The sequence below is a fragment of the Bos indicus genome, chromosome 3 (genome assembly GCF_029378745.1).
Source record: "Bos indicus isolate NIAB-ARS_2022 breed Sahiwal x Tharparkar chromosome 3, NIAB-ARS_B.indTharparkar_mat_pri_1.0, whole genome shotgun sequence".
NCBI classification, from domain to species: Eukaryota; Metazoa; Chordata; class Mammalia; order Artiodactyla; family Bovidae; genus Bos; species Bos indicus.
The window spans coordinates 84030972-84048636 of record NC_091762.1 but is presented as its reverse complement, the minus strand read 5'-3'; the positions used below and the strand labels follow the sequence as shown (position 1 = coordinate 84048636).

General features: G+C 35.8%; 1 protein-coding gene across 4 annotated transcripts in view; it reads left to right on the top strand.

Annotated features, from left to right (window-relative positions):
* The window catches only part of PATJ (PATJ crumbs cell polarity complex component), a 383422-nt gene that overhangs the window by 145524 nt on the left and 220233 nt on the right, over positions 1 to 17665 (top strand). For all 4 annotated transcript variants that reach the window (XM_070786441.1, XM_070786442.1, XM_070786440.1 and 1 more), the window contains exons 26-27: positions 4132 to 4209; positions 12079 to 12178. In XM_070786441.1, the coding sequence (XP_070642542.1) occupies positions 4132 to 4209; positions 12079 to 12178 (178 nt within the window). The remainder of the gene's footprint in view (positions 1 to 4131; positions 4210 to 12078; positions 12179 to 17665) is intronic.

Genomic DNA, 17665 nt, shown 5'->3' with positions numbered 1-17665 from the left:
CCAAGTGTTAATATTTTCCAACATATTTTTTACTGTTATTCTACTATTGCTTAAAGGAAGTTAGCTTTGTAAAAATTTAATTATTAGCTTCAGTTTTCCCTTTTTTCTCTGATTTCAATCTCCTGGTCAAATTTGAGTTATTCCAGTGTACAATGGAGTCCAACAGACCTATTTTCGATTCTTTGATTCCCTATTTACCAGGTTTGCTATTTTGGAGGCAAGTTACTTAACCTTTCTGAACTAGTTACTTTGTCTATAAAACGCTTCCAACACAGAGCAGGTCAGTTATAAAAACATCCTAGGGGGACTATCAAATGGCCTGTGTATCTATTATAGCACGTTAAAATTCAAATGTGTTGCACTGTATGTTCTGTTGGAGATTCTGAATTTACAAAGAACAGTATTTCATCATAGAGTTTTTTCCTGTAATAAACTACTCATTTGGTATGGAAATAGAACTCTGATACACAGATGTCAGTGACAGGATGTGTATTTTATATTGCAATACGAGGCAGAAATGTCACCAGTAAGCCCTGTAACCGAAAGCTATGTTTACTTTTCTATATTTTATAATGGAAGACAGCTGTTCAAAACATAGGCACTTCTGAACAGTAGAAAAACTGCATAGTTTTTAAAAATATGCTTTTCAGTCCACTGAAATGCAGTGCTTTTCAACCTTTTTTTATATCAAGGCATACAGAAAATAATATTTGTATAACAAACTGGGTAAACAGATGTCTGGCTGTCCCAGGGGCGGGGGGCATCGTTGTGTATTTTTTGCATGCTTATAGCCTGCCCATACCCAGGGGGCTGCAGCCTCACCCCGTATGGGCAGCTCTGCTGTGCACTGTACTCACAGCAAGGTCCCTTCCAGACTTAATGCTACGTTTATACCATCAAGACTAATTGAGAGAGGGAAGCAGAATAAAGTCTTCACATTTTTTTATGCAGTTTGAAATTCTGGATTTATTAGAATCCACCCTTAAACTCTTATGATACTGAGAAAGTTGTTGAGGCCATCATTTTATTTCTGGAGACTAAATTGAATAGGAATGTTGGCCAGATTTTCCCTGCCAAATGACACTTCCAGAGAAACAGTTCTGAGCTAGAATGAGCCAATCAAATTATACATTTATACGACCATTTGTGAATGCTTCACCAAAAAATATTCAAAGCATTTTATTAGGTTATAAGGTCAGCTATAAAGGCCAAGCTTTTAATCTAGTCTTTGTTGGTGAGCTGTGGTGGAAGTTTTCATTTGAGTGACCAGTACAATATCTTTAAACTGCTTAAAAAGAAAAATGTCTTCAGCATTATTACATGCTCAAGTCACTTATCCCTCAGGCAGCATCACAGAGTGTCACGTTCATCGAACATTGAACTGTCTGTGGTTCTAGCCAAAGAATGGTGATGATATTAATGTCCATTACTTGTTCCATTTTTTCAGCACAAAGTTGATTCCACCTGAATAAGGCAATGAAAGGAATCAAGCTTCATATTTTTGTATCTTTGGCTTACTTATTCTTACAATTATTATTGGTCATCACAGAAATAGAAAATATAGCCAAATTCTTAATCATTTTTTGATCAGTTTAATTAAACTTTGAAACATTCTTCAAAACTTCCAAGGAAGTCATTTCCTAATGTTTGGCCATTAGGGTCCTATGTCTAAATGTGCCTTGAAAAAGAAAGTGTTAGTCGCTCAGCTGTGACTTTGAGACCTCATGGATTATAGCTTGCCAGACTCCTCCCTCCATGAAATTCTCCAGGCAAGGGTACTGGAGTGTGTAGCCATTCCCTTCTCCAGGGGATCTTCCCAACCCAGAGATGGAACCTGGGTCTCCTGCATTGCAGGTGATTTCTTTACCATCTGAGCCATCAGTGAAACCTTCATGAAAATTCTCATCAGCATGATGGATTGAGTGGTGGTGTTTATGTTTGCACTTTTTTTTTAAGTTTTAATTTTTTAAATATTTGTGCTTTTAATAGGTGCTTTAGGAGGACTGGCAACACATTACCTTTTTAAGCTTTTTCTCCTAAATTTCTCAACTACATTTTCAGCACGCTAGAAAGAAATGTGTATATCTACTTAGATTTACTTGGTATATGCTTATTTGAGAGCAGAATTCATGATCCATACTGTACATCTCAATAGAAAGTTTTTATGCCAAAGTAATTTTTTCTACTTATAATTGCATTTCACAGTAGCATTAAGGTTTTCTCTATATATCCAAAACCAACCCTTTTAAAATTGGTATCCTTCTTTCAGTTCACTAAATTTATTATTATGTGTTGTTTTCTTTTTTCCTGTCTTCCATTTCTATTTCCCTAATATCATTGTTTCATAATGGCATCTAAATTTTTTTGGACATGTTCATTTTGTGTATTAGTCATATATTTTTTACTTTCATAAGAAATATGTGCTCTTCTACTTGTCATAAAGATGTGGTCTTTTTTGGTGAGCAATTTGTCTTCCAAAGTTTGCTAATGATATGTGTAGAGAATAATATTTCTCTATTTGAAAAACAAATAGTATAAACCTTATGAATGGCAACTAACTTTTATCCCATTTCAAAGCTTCTGCCCTTTAACTTTAGCTGGTTTTTCCATAGAAGAAAGTAGGTCCAGTATAGGCAGGTGTTTGACTTTGTAGGGAGACAAAGTGTTTTAAAGTCTTCAGAATTAGAAACATATACCTGTAGATCCACTGGTTTTTGAACTCTGACTTAGGTTGTCCTGTGTGTTAAATAGAGAAATAAATATTAAGCACAGTCTCTATTCACATAAGAAGCCACAGATATAAATTGATTTGTCACTACTATTACTTTTTACTTTAGAGAAACATTTCTGAGATTGTCTCACTTATTCCAAAATTAATTTATTCCTTTAGACTCTAAAAGTAGAGAAGAATTAATTGTAAATTGCCTTTTTGAGAAAAGTGCTTTTTTTTGTTTTGTGTTTTAAATTATCCCTAGGGAGGCAGTTCCTTTAATTTTCTGAGTAAGGAGATTTATTTTTCCTTTTAATCTGCATGTCTGTCATCAGATTTTATGCCAATTACTTGTGTTAGCTATTTGAGGAGCCTTTAAAATAACCACTTTTAATAATACAAAATAATTTTGTATCTTCTTAAGATATTTTACAGGTAGTTTTACAAAAAGAAATGAGTCAAAAAGTAATCTGTGCTGTTTGCATCATTAAGAATTAAAGTCATTTCTATGAAATTGAACTGTTTGATTCACTTATAAGCATTTATTGAATGCTACTATGTGGTGCTTTTTTTGAGCATCAGGGTGATAGTGATAAACAACCCTAAATTCCAGCTCTAACTGAGGTATTATCCAGGGGTGTAAATAGCTTTGTATAATTTATCTATATGCTAACAGTGATGGTTAAATATTTATTGAATGTACATAGTGCGCTAGATACCATACTCAAACTTTATGAGATATTACATAAGAATGATTACTGCAAGATTGTTTGTAGGAGAGAAAATTGGAAATGAAGTATGTAAAATCCCATGAAAAGAATGACTGACAGCAAGAAATGTTATATATCCATGAAAAGAAACATATCATAATCATTCCAGCTGACAGGATTTACAGTTCGTTAAGTAAAAAAGAAAAAGTAACATTTACAGAGGCATCCATTCTTTACATGAAGAAAAGTAAAATCAAAGCCTCAAATAAGTGGGCTGAAGTGATATCACTTCAGTGTTAGCTGCCCTTGGTGACTGGAATAAACATATACAATAACCTTAAAAAAAAGAAAACACCAAAAAAACAAAACTTGAGCTGGAGTACACTGATGAATAAGGTAATCAATGAAATAAATGTTACATAGGAACTAACTTTCTGGATCTAAACAAGCCTGTGAATTTATTGTCCCTTGATTGCTGCACACACACACACACACACGCAGGCATGCACATTTGGGTTATATAACTTGCTAGATTTCCCAAGTTGTGTTGTTTGCTTTAACTATACTTCTCATATCTTTACTTTTTAGGTGAAGTTAGAGATATAGTTAAGTAGGATTTTAACTTTTTTTTTTTTTTTAATGCATGGAGCAATGTAATGATTGTGACATTTAAATTCTTTCTTTCCCTCTTCCTTGTCTTTGTGGTGGCAGGTCATTCCTAGTGTTCATAGCAAGGCCAAAAAAATCACCAATAACCAGGACCAAGACACCCAAGAAAAAAAAGAAAAGGTAACCTAACCTCTTAAACTTTTAAAAATGTTTTTGGTTTCTTTTTGCATATCTGAGCTGCAATTAATATGTGTTTTTTTGGATGAGTATCTGGGTAGAAGTATGGTTCGTTTAGGACTCTCCTGGTGGCTCAAACGTAAAGAATCTGCCTGCAGGAGACCCAGGTTCCGTCCCTAGGTTGGGAAGATCCCCTGGAGAAGGGAGTGGCAACCCACACCAATATTGTTGCCTGGAGAATTCCACGGACACAGGAGCCTGGTGGGCTACAGACCATAGGTTTGCAAAGAGTCAGACACGGCTGAACGACTTTAAGTTCACTTCACAGCAATTATAATATCTCCTTTCTGTGAACGTACCTAATTCTGGCCTGGATGAAGGCCTAGTGAAGTACAGGTGTAAGATGTCATGGAGCCATTATCAGCCATTATCATCTTTTTCTAACTCCTAAGATATTAAGTTGAATTTCTATTGCTTAGTATTGTTTCTTTTTTTAGCTTCCAAAAGATTTATTTTTATTAAAAATGTATTTTTAATTTCCATGAAAATATTTTAAAAAACTTATTGCTGTTATTTTCAAACCTATTTCAATTATAACCACAAATTGTATTTTATATAATATCTTGTACCTTGCACATTGGTTGAGACTTTTTTTTATGGCTTAGCACATAGGTATTATAAATGTATATTTGTGATTTAAAAGAATAGCTATTATCTAGTTACAGATTTTCATACAGAGTTATTAGGGAAAACTAACTAATTGGGTTATTCAGGTATTCTATACACTTACTGATTTTTTTGATCAGAGTAACTCATCTTCCATTTTGATGGTTAAATTAATCTACTTTTCACGTAGCTTTTCTGTTTTTATTTTATATTTTTCAAGATAATTTATTAGGTTAAATTAAAAAATTTAATATCCTCACAGGGATATAATTGACCCTTTCATTAATATGTGGCCTTACTAAGTAGTGCCTTAGTATCTAGTTCATCCAGTATCCTTGAATAGGACAGATTTCCTTTTATATTTTTGTCTGATAGTTTGTCTTGGAAGTTTATGAGCCACACAGAATGAATTCAAGTCTCTAACCTAGTGGGTCTGGGCTTGTAAGGAATTCTCAGGGGACACCTTTTTTCTTTTTCTTTTGTTTTCTTCCATCTCATGCTAAGACCAAGGTCAGGAAATATTCCTGATGTCTTCTGTAATCAAAATTTTGGTTTGTTTACTTTGTTTATTTTAAACACTACCCATTGAAAATTTCACCCCATTAAAGGAAAAAAAAAAAAGCTATGCCTGATTTTTTCACTTGGGAATACTTTATTTACAGAAATGTATGAGGGCTAATCAAGACTCCTTGAGGATTTGGGGAGAAGGGTTCTTGAAAAGGATAAGGAATTAGGATAGGAATTAAGTTGGTACCAAATTATAGAACTATCTGTTTTATCTCTGAGTTCAGATCTTAATCCCAAAGGTTGTATTCAGATTAGCAGTAACATACACTGTGTGTTCAGGATTCTGTGGTTTGTTTTTGGCAACTGCCAATAAACACAGATAATATATAGAATCTAGAAGACCATGGTTATTGTTGCAGAGGTATTAGTTTTGTACAAGTTGCAAGTCATCACTTGCAGAATACTTTAACCTTTTGGTCCTTTTTTGCAGGGATTGGGTTTTGGGGGTTGATATCTTTGGTCCTACTTCCCACCTTGTTTGACCTCAAATAGAAACTTTGGACTAATTAAATTTCTAGCTCTCACTAGATAAAAATGAGTACATACTGCATGATTATATTTATATAAAAGTTGAGAAAATATGTTTTTGTAGTGACAAGAATATCATTGGTTCAGGAGAATAGGATGCCAGGGAAGAGGGTGATTAAAAAGAGTCATGAAGAAACTTTTGGGGTGATGGTTACATGTTCGTAATATTGATTATGGCGGTGAATTTGAATTGTACACTTTAAAATCTGCAATTTTTTAAGTCAGTTATACTTCAGTATATTGGAGTGAAGCTATTTAAGACAAAAATTCCCTGTTTTTCTGGAGTTTGCGTTTTACTAGGGCAAAGCAAACAATATAGAATTCAGTGACTGCTAACTTTAAAGCAATATGGGGATGAGACCTGAAGACCCACAAAATGTGACATCTGGTATATAAGCTCAAAGAAGGGAGATGATCTATCTCATCATTTCTCTTTTTCTGCATCGCCCAGAATGCTGCCAGCCACCTATTAGGCATACAATGCATATTTATTGTGTGAATAAAGAATCCTAAAAACAGAACAAAATTAAATCTCTGGTTTTAGGTCACTGGGGAGTGGCACATGCCCTCTGGGGATTTACCTTCTGATTTGGAATTTATGGTTGTTTCTGGCCTCAGTTACAAAAATATAGTTTTGAATTTTTATCTGTGATATACATATATGTGTGTGTGTGTGTGTATTTTTTTTAAAGAAGGGCTTCTCAGAATATTTAGTCTGTCTTATTGCTGGAATTGTGTTGATTCGTATGTTGATTCAAATATCTGAACATTAATCAAATGTTTATTGGAAACCAATAGTGTTACAGTCACTGTGCTATAGTCAGTGGATATAACATCAAAAAGGAAACAGACAACAGGCTGTGGAGACATGGACAATAAACACACAGATGAATATAAAGTGGTTACTGATTTAAATACTTTGGGGAACAAAGTAATTAATTGACTAAGGAAAATTCCAAATGAGATTTCATGAAGGAAAAGATAAATGTATGATACTTATCAACTTTGGTACATTAAATCAAATTGAATTTCAATATATAGCAAGGATATTTGCATTCAAATTTTTTAAAAAATCCAGTAAGAGCCCAGTAAAACTGAAAGTCAATGTATAATAAGTCTACCCAGCTGAATTCCTTGGCATGGAGCAAAAGTTGTCACTAACTTAGCATGGCAATAGTTAACAATGCAACCATAAACCCCAAATCAGAAGGTTAAATGGAACACAGGAAAATGACTTTTGTCCGGACAGCATTTGCCAATACCTGTTGACCTAAAGCCAGAGGTGTTTGTTTTGTTTTTAGTTTATTTATTCAATAAATATGTATTGTGTGTCTGTTAGGTTCCAGGCAGTGTTTGGGATAATTAGCCATGTTAGTGAATCTTTGGAGAATTCAGAGGTGAATATTGTCCCCAATGGACAGAGGATCCTGGTGGGCTATAGTCCATGGGGTTGCAAAGAGTCAGGCATGACAGAGCACAGCACAACAGTTTATTATTGCCCCAAAGCACTCCCACTTGTGAGTCAATTGGTCATATGAGAATCTACATCTCCATTACAGGATGATGTTTCAGTGGTTACAGGATGTACTTCACTATACTACTCTTCTCTGTAATTATAGCTTGTGTACAAAGCATTATTCTACACCCTGGAATGACAAATTACCTTCACTCCAAGAAGTGCATATATGAATGTGATATGTAGTGAAATAACTAGAAGTGTAATTGGTATGGTAGAAATATGCCCAGAGTACTAGGGGAGACTTTCCCAAAGATGGGAGGTCACATGATGACTAAACTCTCTCTTTAACAGTTATTATTGATAGAAATAATTTCTTTTAGGTATTTTTTTCCTCCTTAATACAAAAGCAATCATGTTCTCTAGAATTCCTGACAGTCAGAAAGGAGACAAAATCACTTGAAACTCTATTAGTAGAGGTGCAGGTTAGAAATAAAAATTTTGGCTTGAAATTATTCACATTAAAAAAGATAAGGGAAGAAAGTGACTGAAAAACTTAAAAAAAATCAACAAGCAGATCTTGAATAAATCTCTAGTTTTTTCTTATTTTGTTTTATTTCATTTCAGTATTTTCTGACCTCTTATATAGAATGTGAAACATCAGACTTCATAGAAATGCTATTATCAGCTGTAGGTACATAACTCTTTGGTATTTTCTTTCTAAATTTTCTTCAGTATTATTTCATATGTTTTCTTTCTTTGAAGGAAATTGTGGACACTCTTCACAACTGGGAGATGTCATTAATAGAGAAGTAGTCCTCTGTAGTTAGCTATCTTCTTTTTCTTTTTGTGTATTACCCAAATGAAAATGCTGTTTCCCGCTAAACATAGTAATCCCTTAAAGTATGGTTGCTGCTGCTGCTGCTAAGTCTCTTCAGTCGTGTCCGACTCTGTGCGACCCCATAGACGGCAGCCCACCAGGCTCCCCCGTCCCTGGGATTCTCCAGGCAAGAACACTGGAGTGGGTTGCCATTTCCTTCTCCAATGCATGAAAGTGAGAAGTGAAAGTGAAGTCACTCAGTCGTGTCCGACTCTTAGTGACCCCATGGACTACAGCCCACCAGGCTCCTCCCTCCATGGGATTTGCCAGGCAAGAGTATTGGAGTGGGGTGCCATTGCCTTCTCCATAAAGTATGGTTACATTAACCTTATAAAAAATATATATCCCAAATAAGTATATTTTATTATATGTGAAATATACTTCAATAAGATTGCTATTAAGGCATGCTTCTATTCCAAGGGAAAAATCTGGATTTGTCAGACTCTGAAACTAAGAGGAATCTCAGGAAGGCATTTGCAAACATCAGAATGATCTCTTGTGACCCTCTTGATGACACTTAGAGTATTATAGGATGCATGCTCTCTGATTATTCTTAACAGCAACAAATAAAACAGCATTCCATCAGGGATACTCTACATTGTGCTAATCTTTAGAACTGGCTGATAATTCTCAGGCCAATGTGTAACCAATTGTGATACACACGTGCACAGCATGTGGACATGTGGATATCATGCAACATTAGTGTAAATGTTTTTATTATCTTATATATTTTTGTTCTATATTACACACCAGTGAGATCAAGGAGATCAGGGAGAAGGTATAAGCATTTCTAATTAAAATTACCAAGTCTTTTTGACTTTGTGAATCTAGATTCACATATTAAAATGCTTCTGAGTTAGTTGTTTCTGTGAAAAGGGATTTCTCAAAAGACTGGCACATCTAAAGTAATATACGTTTAGTTTCACTATTTTTTAAAAAACTCTGGGAATATTAGATTTAAATAATGCCTCTTAGTCTCTAACCAATCAGAAAGACTTTAAAAGACTGAGTTTTTAATACCCCCAAAGGTAGGAGAATATTTCGTGTTCACAATGAGGTAAGAGTCTTTCTCCTTTTCAGATACACACAGGACTTTCAGCTTTTGTCCTGCAACTTTAGCCACGTGTCAGATGTAGACACAAAAATGCAAAAACACTGGTCTGTCTGGCAAAAAGCTGTTCTTTACATTGGAACCAAGACATGTTCTTGTACAAAAGCACAGCCAGGCAAACAATCTAATAAACATGTTTGCTTTTTTCTCTCAATCAAGAGAGAGTAGATGCCCAAAGAAGCAGTATGTAATGGATCCTCATCATTCCAATAAATATCACTAAATTGCCAGATCATAAAACCAGATTCCACTGATTACTTCTGCTAATGGTGAATAATTTACAGCCGAAGTACAAATCAGGACCAAACTTAGCTTAATATTAGAAACAACAACAACAACAAAAAATAGAATTGAAAATTTAAAAATGGAAAAACAGTTAAAAAGACAAAGTTCTGTTGCCACTGGGAATTTACCGTCGGAACCAGGAAATCATGTGTATGGGATTGTATGTCTCAGGCTTCACAGTTCATTGGTTCTGGAAGATGAGTATACTTGAACATATCAGTGGGGCTTTCAAGACTGACTAATAAAATTAAAGAAAAGAAACTTGACCTTTGAAATTATGCAGAATGTAACCGTGCCAGATGTTTATTAAAATTGCTAACATGGGAACCAAAAAGGTGGTTATCCTGGTTCAGAGAGAATTGGAAAGAGTATTTATATTTGCTGAAAAAAATGTTTAAATAAGATTCAGATTTAGACACTAAACTTGTTAATGTCTTAGAAGGCAACGCAACTTTAATACTTTGTTAAAATAACTTACATTTCCAGAAGAAATCTCAATGCTCTTTTTACAAAATTTATTTATTTATTTATTTGGCCGCACTGGGTCTTTGTTGCAATTCATGAGCTCTTGGTTGCCGCACATAGGATTTTCCTAGTTGTGGCGAAAGGGGATTACTCTCTAGTGGCAGTGCATGGGCTTCTCCTTGTGGTGGCTCCTCCTGTTGTGGCGCGTGAGCTCGGGGGAAGGGCTTCAGTGGTTGCTGTGTGCACTCAGCAGTTGTGGTGCGCAGGCTTAGTTTTCCCACGGCATGTAGGATCTTAGTTCTTGGACCACGGATCGAACCCATGTTCCTTGCATTGCAAGGTGGATTCTTAACCTTGGACCATCAGGGAAGTCCTTAATATGCAATGCTCTTGAACAAGAACGGTTTGTGTTATTGTCATTTTTCTCAATGCTAATATGTCAGAGAACTGAAACAACATGAATGACAACCAGTTATTTACTCATTCAGCAAACAGTTAAGGACACTGTTCTCAGAGCTGAGCATGTCCTATGGTCTGTGTTTTTCTCTACCCTCACAGAAGTTCTTTCACCTGGCCCTCCCTGTGCATACCTTGCTCCAGCCTTTGCTGCCACAGTGAGAGCCTGGACCTGCTTACACTCTTCTCCCATATGTGGTAGAAAGCTGCCTGGACATCTGGCAACCCACATTCATACCATAGGGAGCCCAGAATATGCTTATCCTACATTCTTTGTGAGCGTGTTGGTAGAAGTTAAAGAAATAGGTCATGTAAACAATTGTCCCTTAAATATACTTTTTAAAGTGCTATTAAAGAGAATTCATATATATCTTTTACTACTATTTTAAAAGCTAGCTCTCCTTGTTCTTAGCTTTGTCTTTCACTTAGAAAGACCCTTGATTAGATGTTATCCTGAATAAATTTGAGTGTGTGTTTTTCCTTATGGATGCCAAATAGTGTTTTCTATTTTGGAGGAATTTATTACATGTCTGCTTTCTGTAATGGACCAGTCATTGTCCATTTACTGAAGTGTATCCTGCCATTAGTGGCTTTGTACTGTAAAGCATAATTGATTGTGCTTTATTGAAATCCTGTAGCAAAACAAATCTTAATTCAGTTATTTTGGCATCTGTGGGGAGCTTGGGTATATCGGCTCCTATTCTTTCCAGCAGCTTGGATCTCTCCGTAGTTTGGCATGTTTTATTTTTCCCAGCATTTAAGAAAAGGTCTGCGTTGTATAAAGGTAATATGATCATAAAGTCTACTTTAATTAAGTCTCTTTAAACCAAATATTGATGTACTGTATCATTTGGTTTGTAAATGTAAAGAATACGTATACAGAAATACAAAAGGTATTCATCATAAAGCTTTTTCTCTCTCTCTTTTTAAAACATTGAAATATATGTTAACTATTTACAAATTATAGATGAATACCTCTTCAGTTAGAAAATCTTGGTATTTCAAGTGCTTTATAAATAATGAAATCTGTACCTTTTATAATTGAATAAAAAGTTGAAATAATTGTAAGATTAACACATTGGGTCATTTTTATATCTAAGTCATTATTTATATGTCTTTCATTTGAGTTATTTGGTCAGAAACAAAGAAAACTAACTTTCAACAGTGTAAAGAAGATACATATAATTGGTTTTCTCACTGGAGAAAGGAAGGCATGCTTCTGTGAAGGTCAACAGTTTTAAAAGTTGTGCTTTTGAATTCCTGTTTTCTGTATTGGTGTGTTTACATCACAGAGTCACTTTACATAATAACATAGAGAATAAAAAATTATAATCCTAGTGATATGATGAAGGTTGGATACAGTCAAAATATTTACAGATTATCTTTTAATCCTGTTTGTCATTGAGGAAGAGCTTGAACAAAGGCAATTAACACTTCTCTCAAATTTTGCATCTTCAGAGGCGAGGAGCTGCTCCACCGCCAATGAAACTGCCTCCTCCTTATAGATCTCCATCTGATGACAGTGATGAATCTGAAGAAGAATGTGCATTTACCAACAGTGAGTTCCTTTTCATTGTTTGGGATAGATGCATAACATTAAATTATACTTTAATGATTGTTGTAAATTATCAAATACAGTGGTGTGGGTTCTTAGAAAATGTGTATGAACATATCTTGCTGAAAAAGAAAATTCAGATCTCCTAACTTCTGTGACTTAATATTTTCCTAAGCTTTTGCCTCTGACATTAATATAACAGAGTGAATATCAAAGGCAACTGGGTGGTAAACTTTTATCTACAGTCCATGCTAGTCTTACTGTTTGGTTGTGAATATAGAAATGCTAAGAAGTCCTTGAAATTGGAGTTTGACCAATAGTAATCAGAGTTGAATGTAGATATTAGACCTTGATTACTTGCTGTGCCCAGATGAATGGTGATATTGACAATGCAAAATTATAGAAGGCCCACCAAGTCATAATTGTCTCCTTTAGATGTCATTTCATGATGTCCTTTTGCATTAGTTGCATGAAATATGCATTCACATGTATTTAAAGTAGGCTTTATTTAAAAGCATTTACATTCCTTTTATGCATGTAAACTATATGTAGTTAGATCTCATTGCTGTTGTGTACAGAATTTGTTTTGGAGTGATGAAATGCTCTAAAATTAGATTGTGATGATGGTTGCACAATTTGTGACTATACTAAAACCTACAGGATTATGCATTTACACGGTTGGCTTTAATGGTTTTTGAAATTTGTATACTTTAAAATAATATTTTTCCTTATATAGAAAAGGAGTTTGATACAGAAATTGAAAGAGTGAAAATTTGGTCTCCAGTACTTCATAGTATGTGACCTTAAGTATTCCTTCTTCTATGAAAATAATGGTACCTATTTTATAGGGGTTGTGATGAGGATTAAAATACTGTGATAAGGCTGTTAGCCTTTTATATTGTGAATTTTCAAAAAGTATTATAAAGTTGACTATAACTTTATAATTTTCTAAATATATAAATAAAATATAAAAATAAATATAAATAATTAGGTTGACTTTATAAAAACTTGCATTGTACTTTTTGATTTTATAGAACACTTTCTCATGCATTTTCATTTATTTGACAATCTTTGTTGAAAACCAACTGTTTTTTACTTACGGTGCTAAGTGAGTCTGCTGTGAGATAAATGCAACTTTGCTGCTTCTTTGCTCAGTGGGGTAATCCACTTTGAATGGAGGATACAAAGGCATGGAAACAAAATTTAACAAAAGTAGTGCAGCGCCTTGGTTCTCAACCTCTTTGAAAGCACAGCACATAATGGATACAATTGATGTATGTGTGCACTTGTATAATGTAACCCTTTGTTTTGATAATAGATATTACGGAAGCTGCAGCAGAGTGGAGGTAGCTTGTTGATTATTCATAATTTCTGGGTTACTAGAAGGCCCATATTTGCTTGGTTGTTAGGAAACCTGGTTTAAGCATATGACTCAGATTACATTCTAACCCTATTCACTTAGTTGTGAATTCATGAACAAGTTTCTTAACCTTTTCATGGCTTTTCACTTTCTCATGTATATGGAGAAGAGGGGATATCTTATAATAACCTGTCTCGTAGTATTGCTGTGAGCATTAGAGGAGAAAACATTTAAAGAACTTAGTATAAGGATTGTGATACCTAGTAAATACTCTGCTTTACCATGTGCCAGGTTTTCATAAGTATTATTAACTCAGTCAACATAATAATTTTGTGAGGTCTCTAAATACACAAATAAAGAAATAGGCTCAGAGAAATTAAGAACTATGTCAAAAATTACACAGCTAATAAATAGTGGAAATGGAATTTAAACCCAGGCACTCTGACTCCAGAGCTGGTACAGTCTATCATCTATTCTTCCCATTAATTAAAATGTTAATATCCCAGAAATAGGAACAGCATGATGGGGGGTGGCCCAGTGGAAAAGAATCTGCCTGCCAATGCAGGAGACAGGAGATGCAGGTTTGATCCCTGGGTTGGGAATGTTGGTGACTGAGCACACATTCAGTGTAAATCACTGCCCCTCCTGAACCCCACTAACACTGTGAGTGTGTGCTGTGAACATGCATGTACACGTGGTCTTAGAACAGCTCTGTCTGTCTAGTGGCGTCAAAGAGGTGTTCACTATGTGTGCGTGTGTGTTCAGTCGCTCAGTCATATCCAACTCTTTGTGACCCCATGGACTGTAGCCTGCCAGGCTCTTCTATCCATGGAGTTTTCCAGGCAAGAATACTGAAGTAGGTTGCCATTTCCTACTCCAGACACTGAATGCAGATATAGACTCCTAATAACAAAGTCATCTTTTAACTATGACATTTCGCAGATTCTCCAGCAAATTTGAATTTCACAAGTTTCTCCAGCTGTGAATATGACTTTCCATTCATTTTGCTCCCCAGTTTTTCCCTTCTCAATGTACATTTCCTTCCCATTGAATTTACTTTTAATCTTCTGTAGAAGGGTTTGAACTGTATGGAGTCATGACATAGTTCACATTTAAAATGTATGTGAACTTAAAGCCTCTAGCTTTCCTGAATTTCTTCTTGATATGGATCCTGTGAGTTTTTATTTGTTCCTTAACTCTTATTAAATTACTGCTTTGCTCATCTGTCCAAAAATTAACAGTAAATTAGTTCACTGTTTTATCAGATTCTTATTGTCCCCACACTAAGCATTTCTTTTTACAATGGTGAAAATGTAGTTTAATCTAACTTAAGTCAGCTTTGGTAAGTTACTCATTTATAAAGTTTATCCAGTCAAGAGATACTTACTGAGTAGGTATTTTAGGTGGGCGGACACTGTCTTAGGTGTCGGCAACACAGCAGGGAACAAGATTTCTACTCTTACTGGCTTATATTCTAGACAGGCAAAAAGCTTATAAACAATAAAATAGTTTAAATATTATAAGTACTATCAGATCAAATCAGATCAGATCAGTCACTCAGTCATGTCAGACTCTTTGCGACCCCATGATTCGCAGCACGCCAGGCCTCCCTGTCCATCACCAACTCCAAGAGTTCACTCAGACTCACGTCCATCCAGTCAGTGATGCCATCCAGCCATCTCATCCTCTGTTGTCCCCTTCTCCTCCCACCCCCAATCCCTCCCAGCATCAGAGTCTTTTCCAATGAGTCAACTCTTCACATGAGGTGGCCAAAGTACTGGAGTTTCAGCTTTAGCATCATTCCTTCCAAAGAAATCCCAGGGCTGATCTCCTTCAGAATGGACTGGTTGGATCTCCTTGCAGTCCAAGGGACTCTCAAGAGTCTTTGCCAACACCACAGTTCAAAAGCATGAGCCTTCTTCACAGTCTAACTCTCACATCCATACATGACCAGTGGAAAAATCATAGCCTTGACTAGATGGACCTTTGTTGGCAAAGTAATGTCTCTGCTTTTTAATATGCTGTCTAGGTCGGTCATAACTTTCCTTCCAAGGAGTAAGCGTCTTTTAATTTCATGGCTGCAGTCACCATCTGCAGTGATTTTGGAGCCCAGAAAAATAAAGTCTGACACTGTTTCCACTGTTTCCCCATCTATTTGCCATGAAGTGACGGGACTGGATGCCATGATCTTCGTTTTCTGAATGTTGAGCTTTAAGCCAACTTTTTCACTCTCCACTTTCACTTTCATTAAGAGGCTTTTGAGTTCCTCTTCACTTTCTGCCATAAGGGTGGTGTCATCTGCACATCTGAGGTTATTGATATTTCTCCCGGCAATCTTGATTCCAGCTTGTACTATAAACACCAAATAAACAAGGTAGTTTGAAAATAAATCCCTTGGAGGAAGCAAAATTAAGTGAAATGGAATGTCCAAGCAAGGTAAGACCTAAATGGCAAAAAGGACCAAAGAGCTGGCTTTTTAGTCATCATATTGATCAGTTTTTTTTTTTTTTTTCCAAAACTGTGATTCTCAATAACACATTTAACAACCAAATATAGACGTGCATGTACACACATGCAAACACACTAATATGCATATATAATTAAAACAAGGGTTTCATGAAATATTGGTTACCTTTGTAACATATGAAGAACTTTTTTCTGTACTACTTTTTTTTGGCCCTGCTGCATGGTTTGCACAACCTTAGTTCCCTGACCAGGGATTGAAACTGGCCCACAGCAGTGGAAGGGCTGAATTTTAACCACTGGACCACCAGGGAATTTCCTGTATATGGTTCTATTTCGGTTTTTAAAATGCATTTGCATCTCAGTTTATTTCTTGATTGACTAATGGGTGACAACCTGGAGAATGAAAAGCACACATCTGGATCTGTGGTTTTCAAACGTTGGCTTGCATCAGAAGCACCTGTTGGAAGTTGTTCAAACACTAATTCCCTACCCCCAGTTTCTAATTCTTCACACCTGGGAGCACCCAATAATTTACATTTCTAGGTAATGTTAATACTTCTGACTCAGGGCCCGCATTCTGAAAACTGCTGATCTGGACGGTATTAAACTCACGGGAACTGGTGAGGTAGTGTAACGTGTATAGACAGCAGCAAGAAGGGCCTCCAGCACTTGCCCAGCGTAAGAGCATCCAAGCATAAGAGTACTCTCAGATTATAAAATTAGTTTAAGAGAATGTGTTTCAAGAAGGGTTATGTCACGGAACCTCCGTGGTCAACTGTGGAAGGATTCTGAGAGGCTGAGGAGGTTGGAGACAGAGTAATAACCCTTGAATTTAGCAACATAGTATTGCTGGGGATGTTTAGTAAAATAAACAAAGTAATTATTGTTCAGGTTGTTGTGAGAATTCAGTGTTTCAACCAATACAAGCATACCTCCTTTTATTGTGTTTTGCTGGATAATTTTGAAGCTTTGTGGCAACCTGCATCATCAGATGATGTTTAGCATTTTTTTAAAGCAATTATGTGTTTTTAAATTATGGTATGTGCATTGTTTTTTAGACATAATGTTATCATATACTTAGTAGATTATAGTATAAACATAGCTTTTATCACTTCATGGCAAATAGAAGGGGAAAATGTAGAAGTAGTGGCAGATCAGGGCATCCAGTCCCATCACTTCATGGCAGATGGATAGGGAAACAATGGAAATAGTGACAGACTTTCTTTTCTTGGGCTCCAAAATCACTGCAGATTATGACTGCAGTCATGAAATTAAAAGATGCTTGCTCCTTGGAAGGAAAGTTATGACCAACCTAGATAGCATATAAAAAGCAGAGACATCACTTTGCCAACAAAGGTCTGTGTAGTCAAAGATACGGTTTTCCTGTAGTCTTGTACGGATGTGAGAGTTGGACCATAAAGAAGGCTGAGTATCACAGAATTGGTGCTTTCAAATTGTGTGCTGGAGAAGACTGTTGAGAGTCCCTTGGACAGCATGGAGATCAAACCAGTCAGTTGCAAAGAAAATTAACCCTGAATATTCATTGAAGGGATTGATGTTGAAACTTAAGCTCCAATACTTTGGCCACCTGATGTGAAGAGCTGACTCATTGGAAGACCCTGGTGCTGGGAAAGATTGAAGGCAAAAGGAGAAGGGGGTGGCAG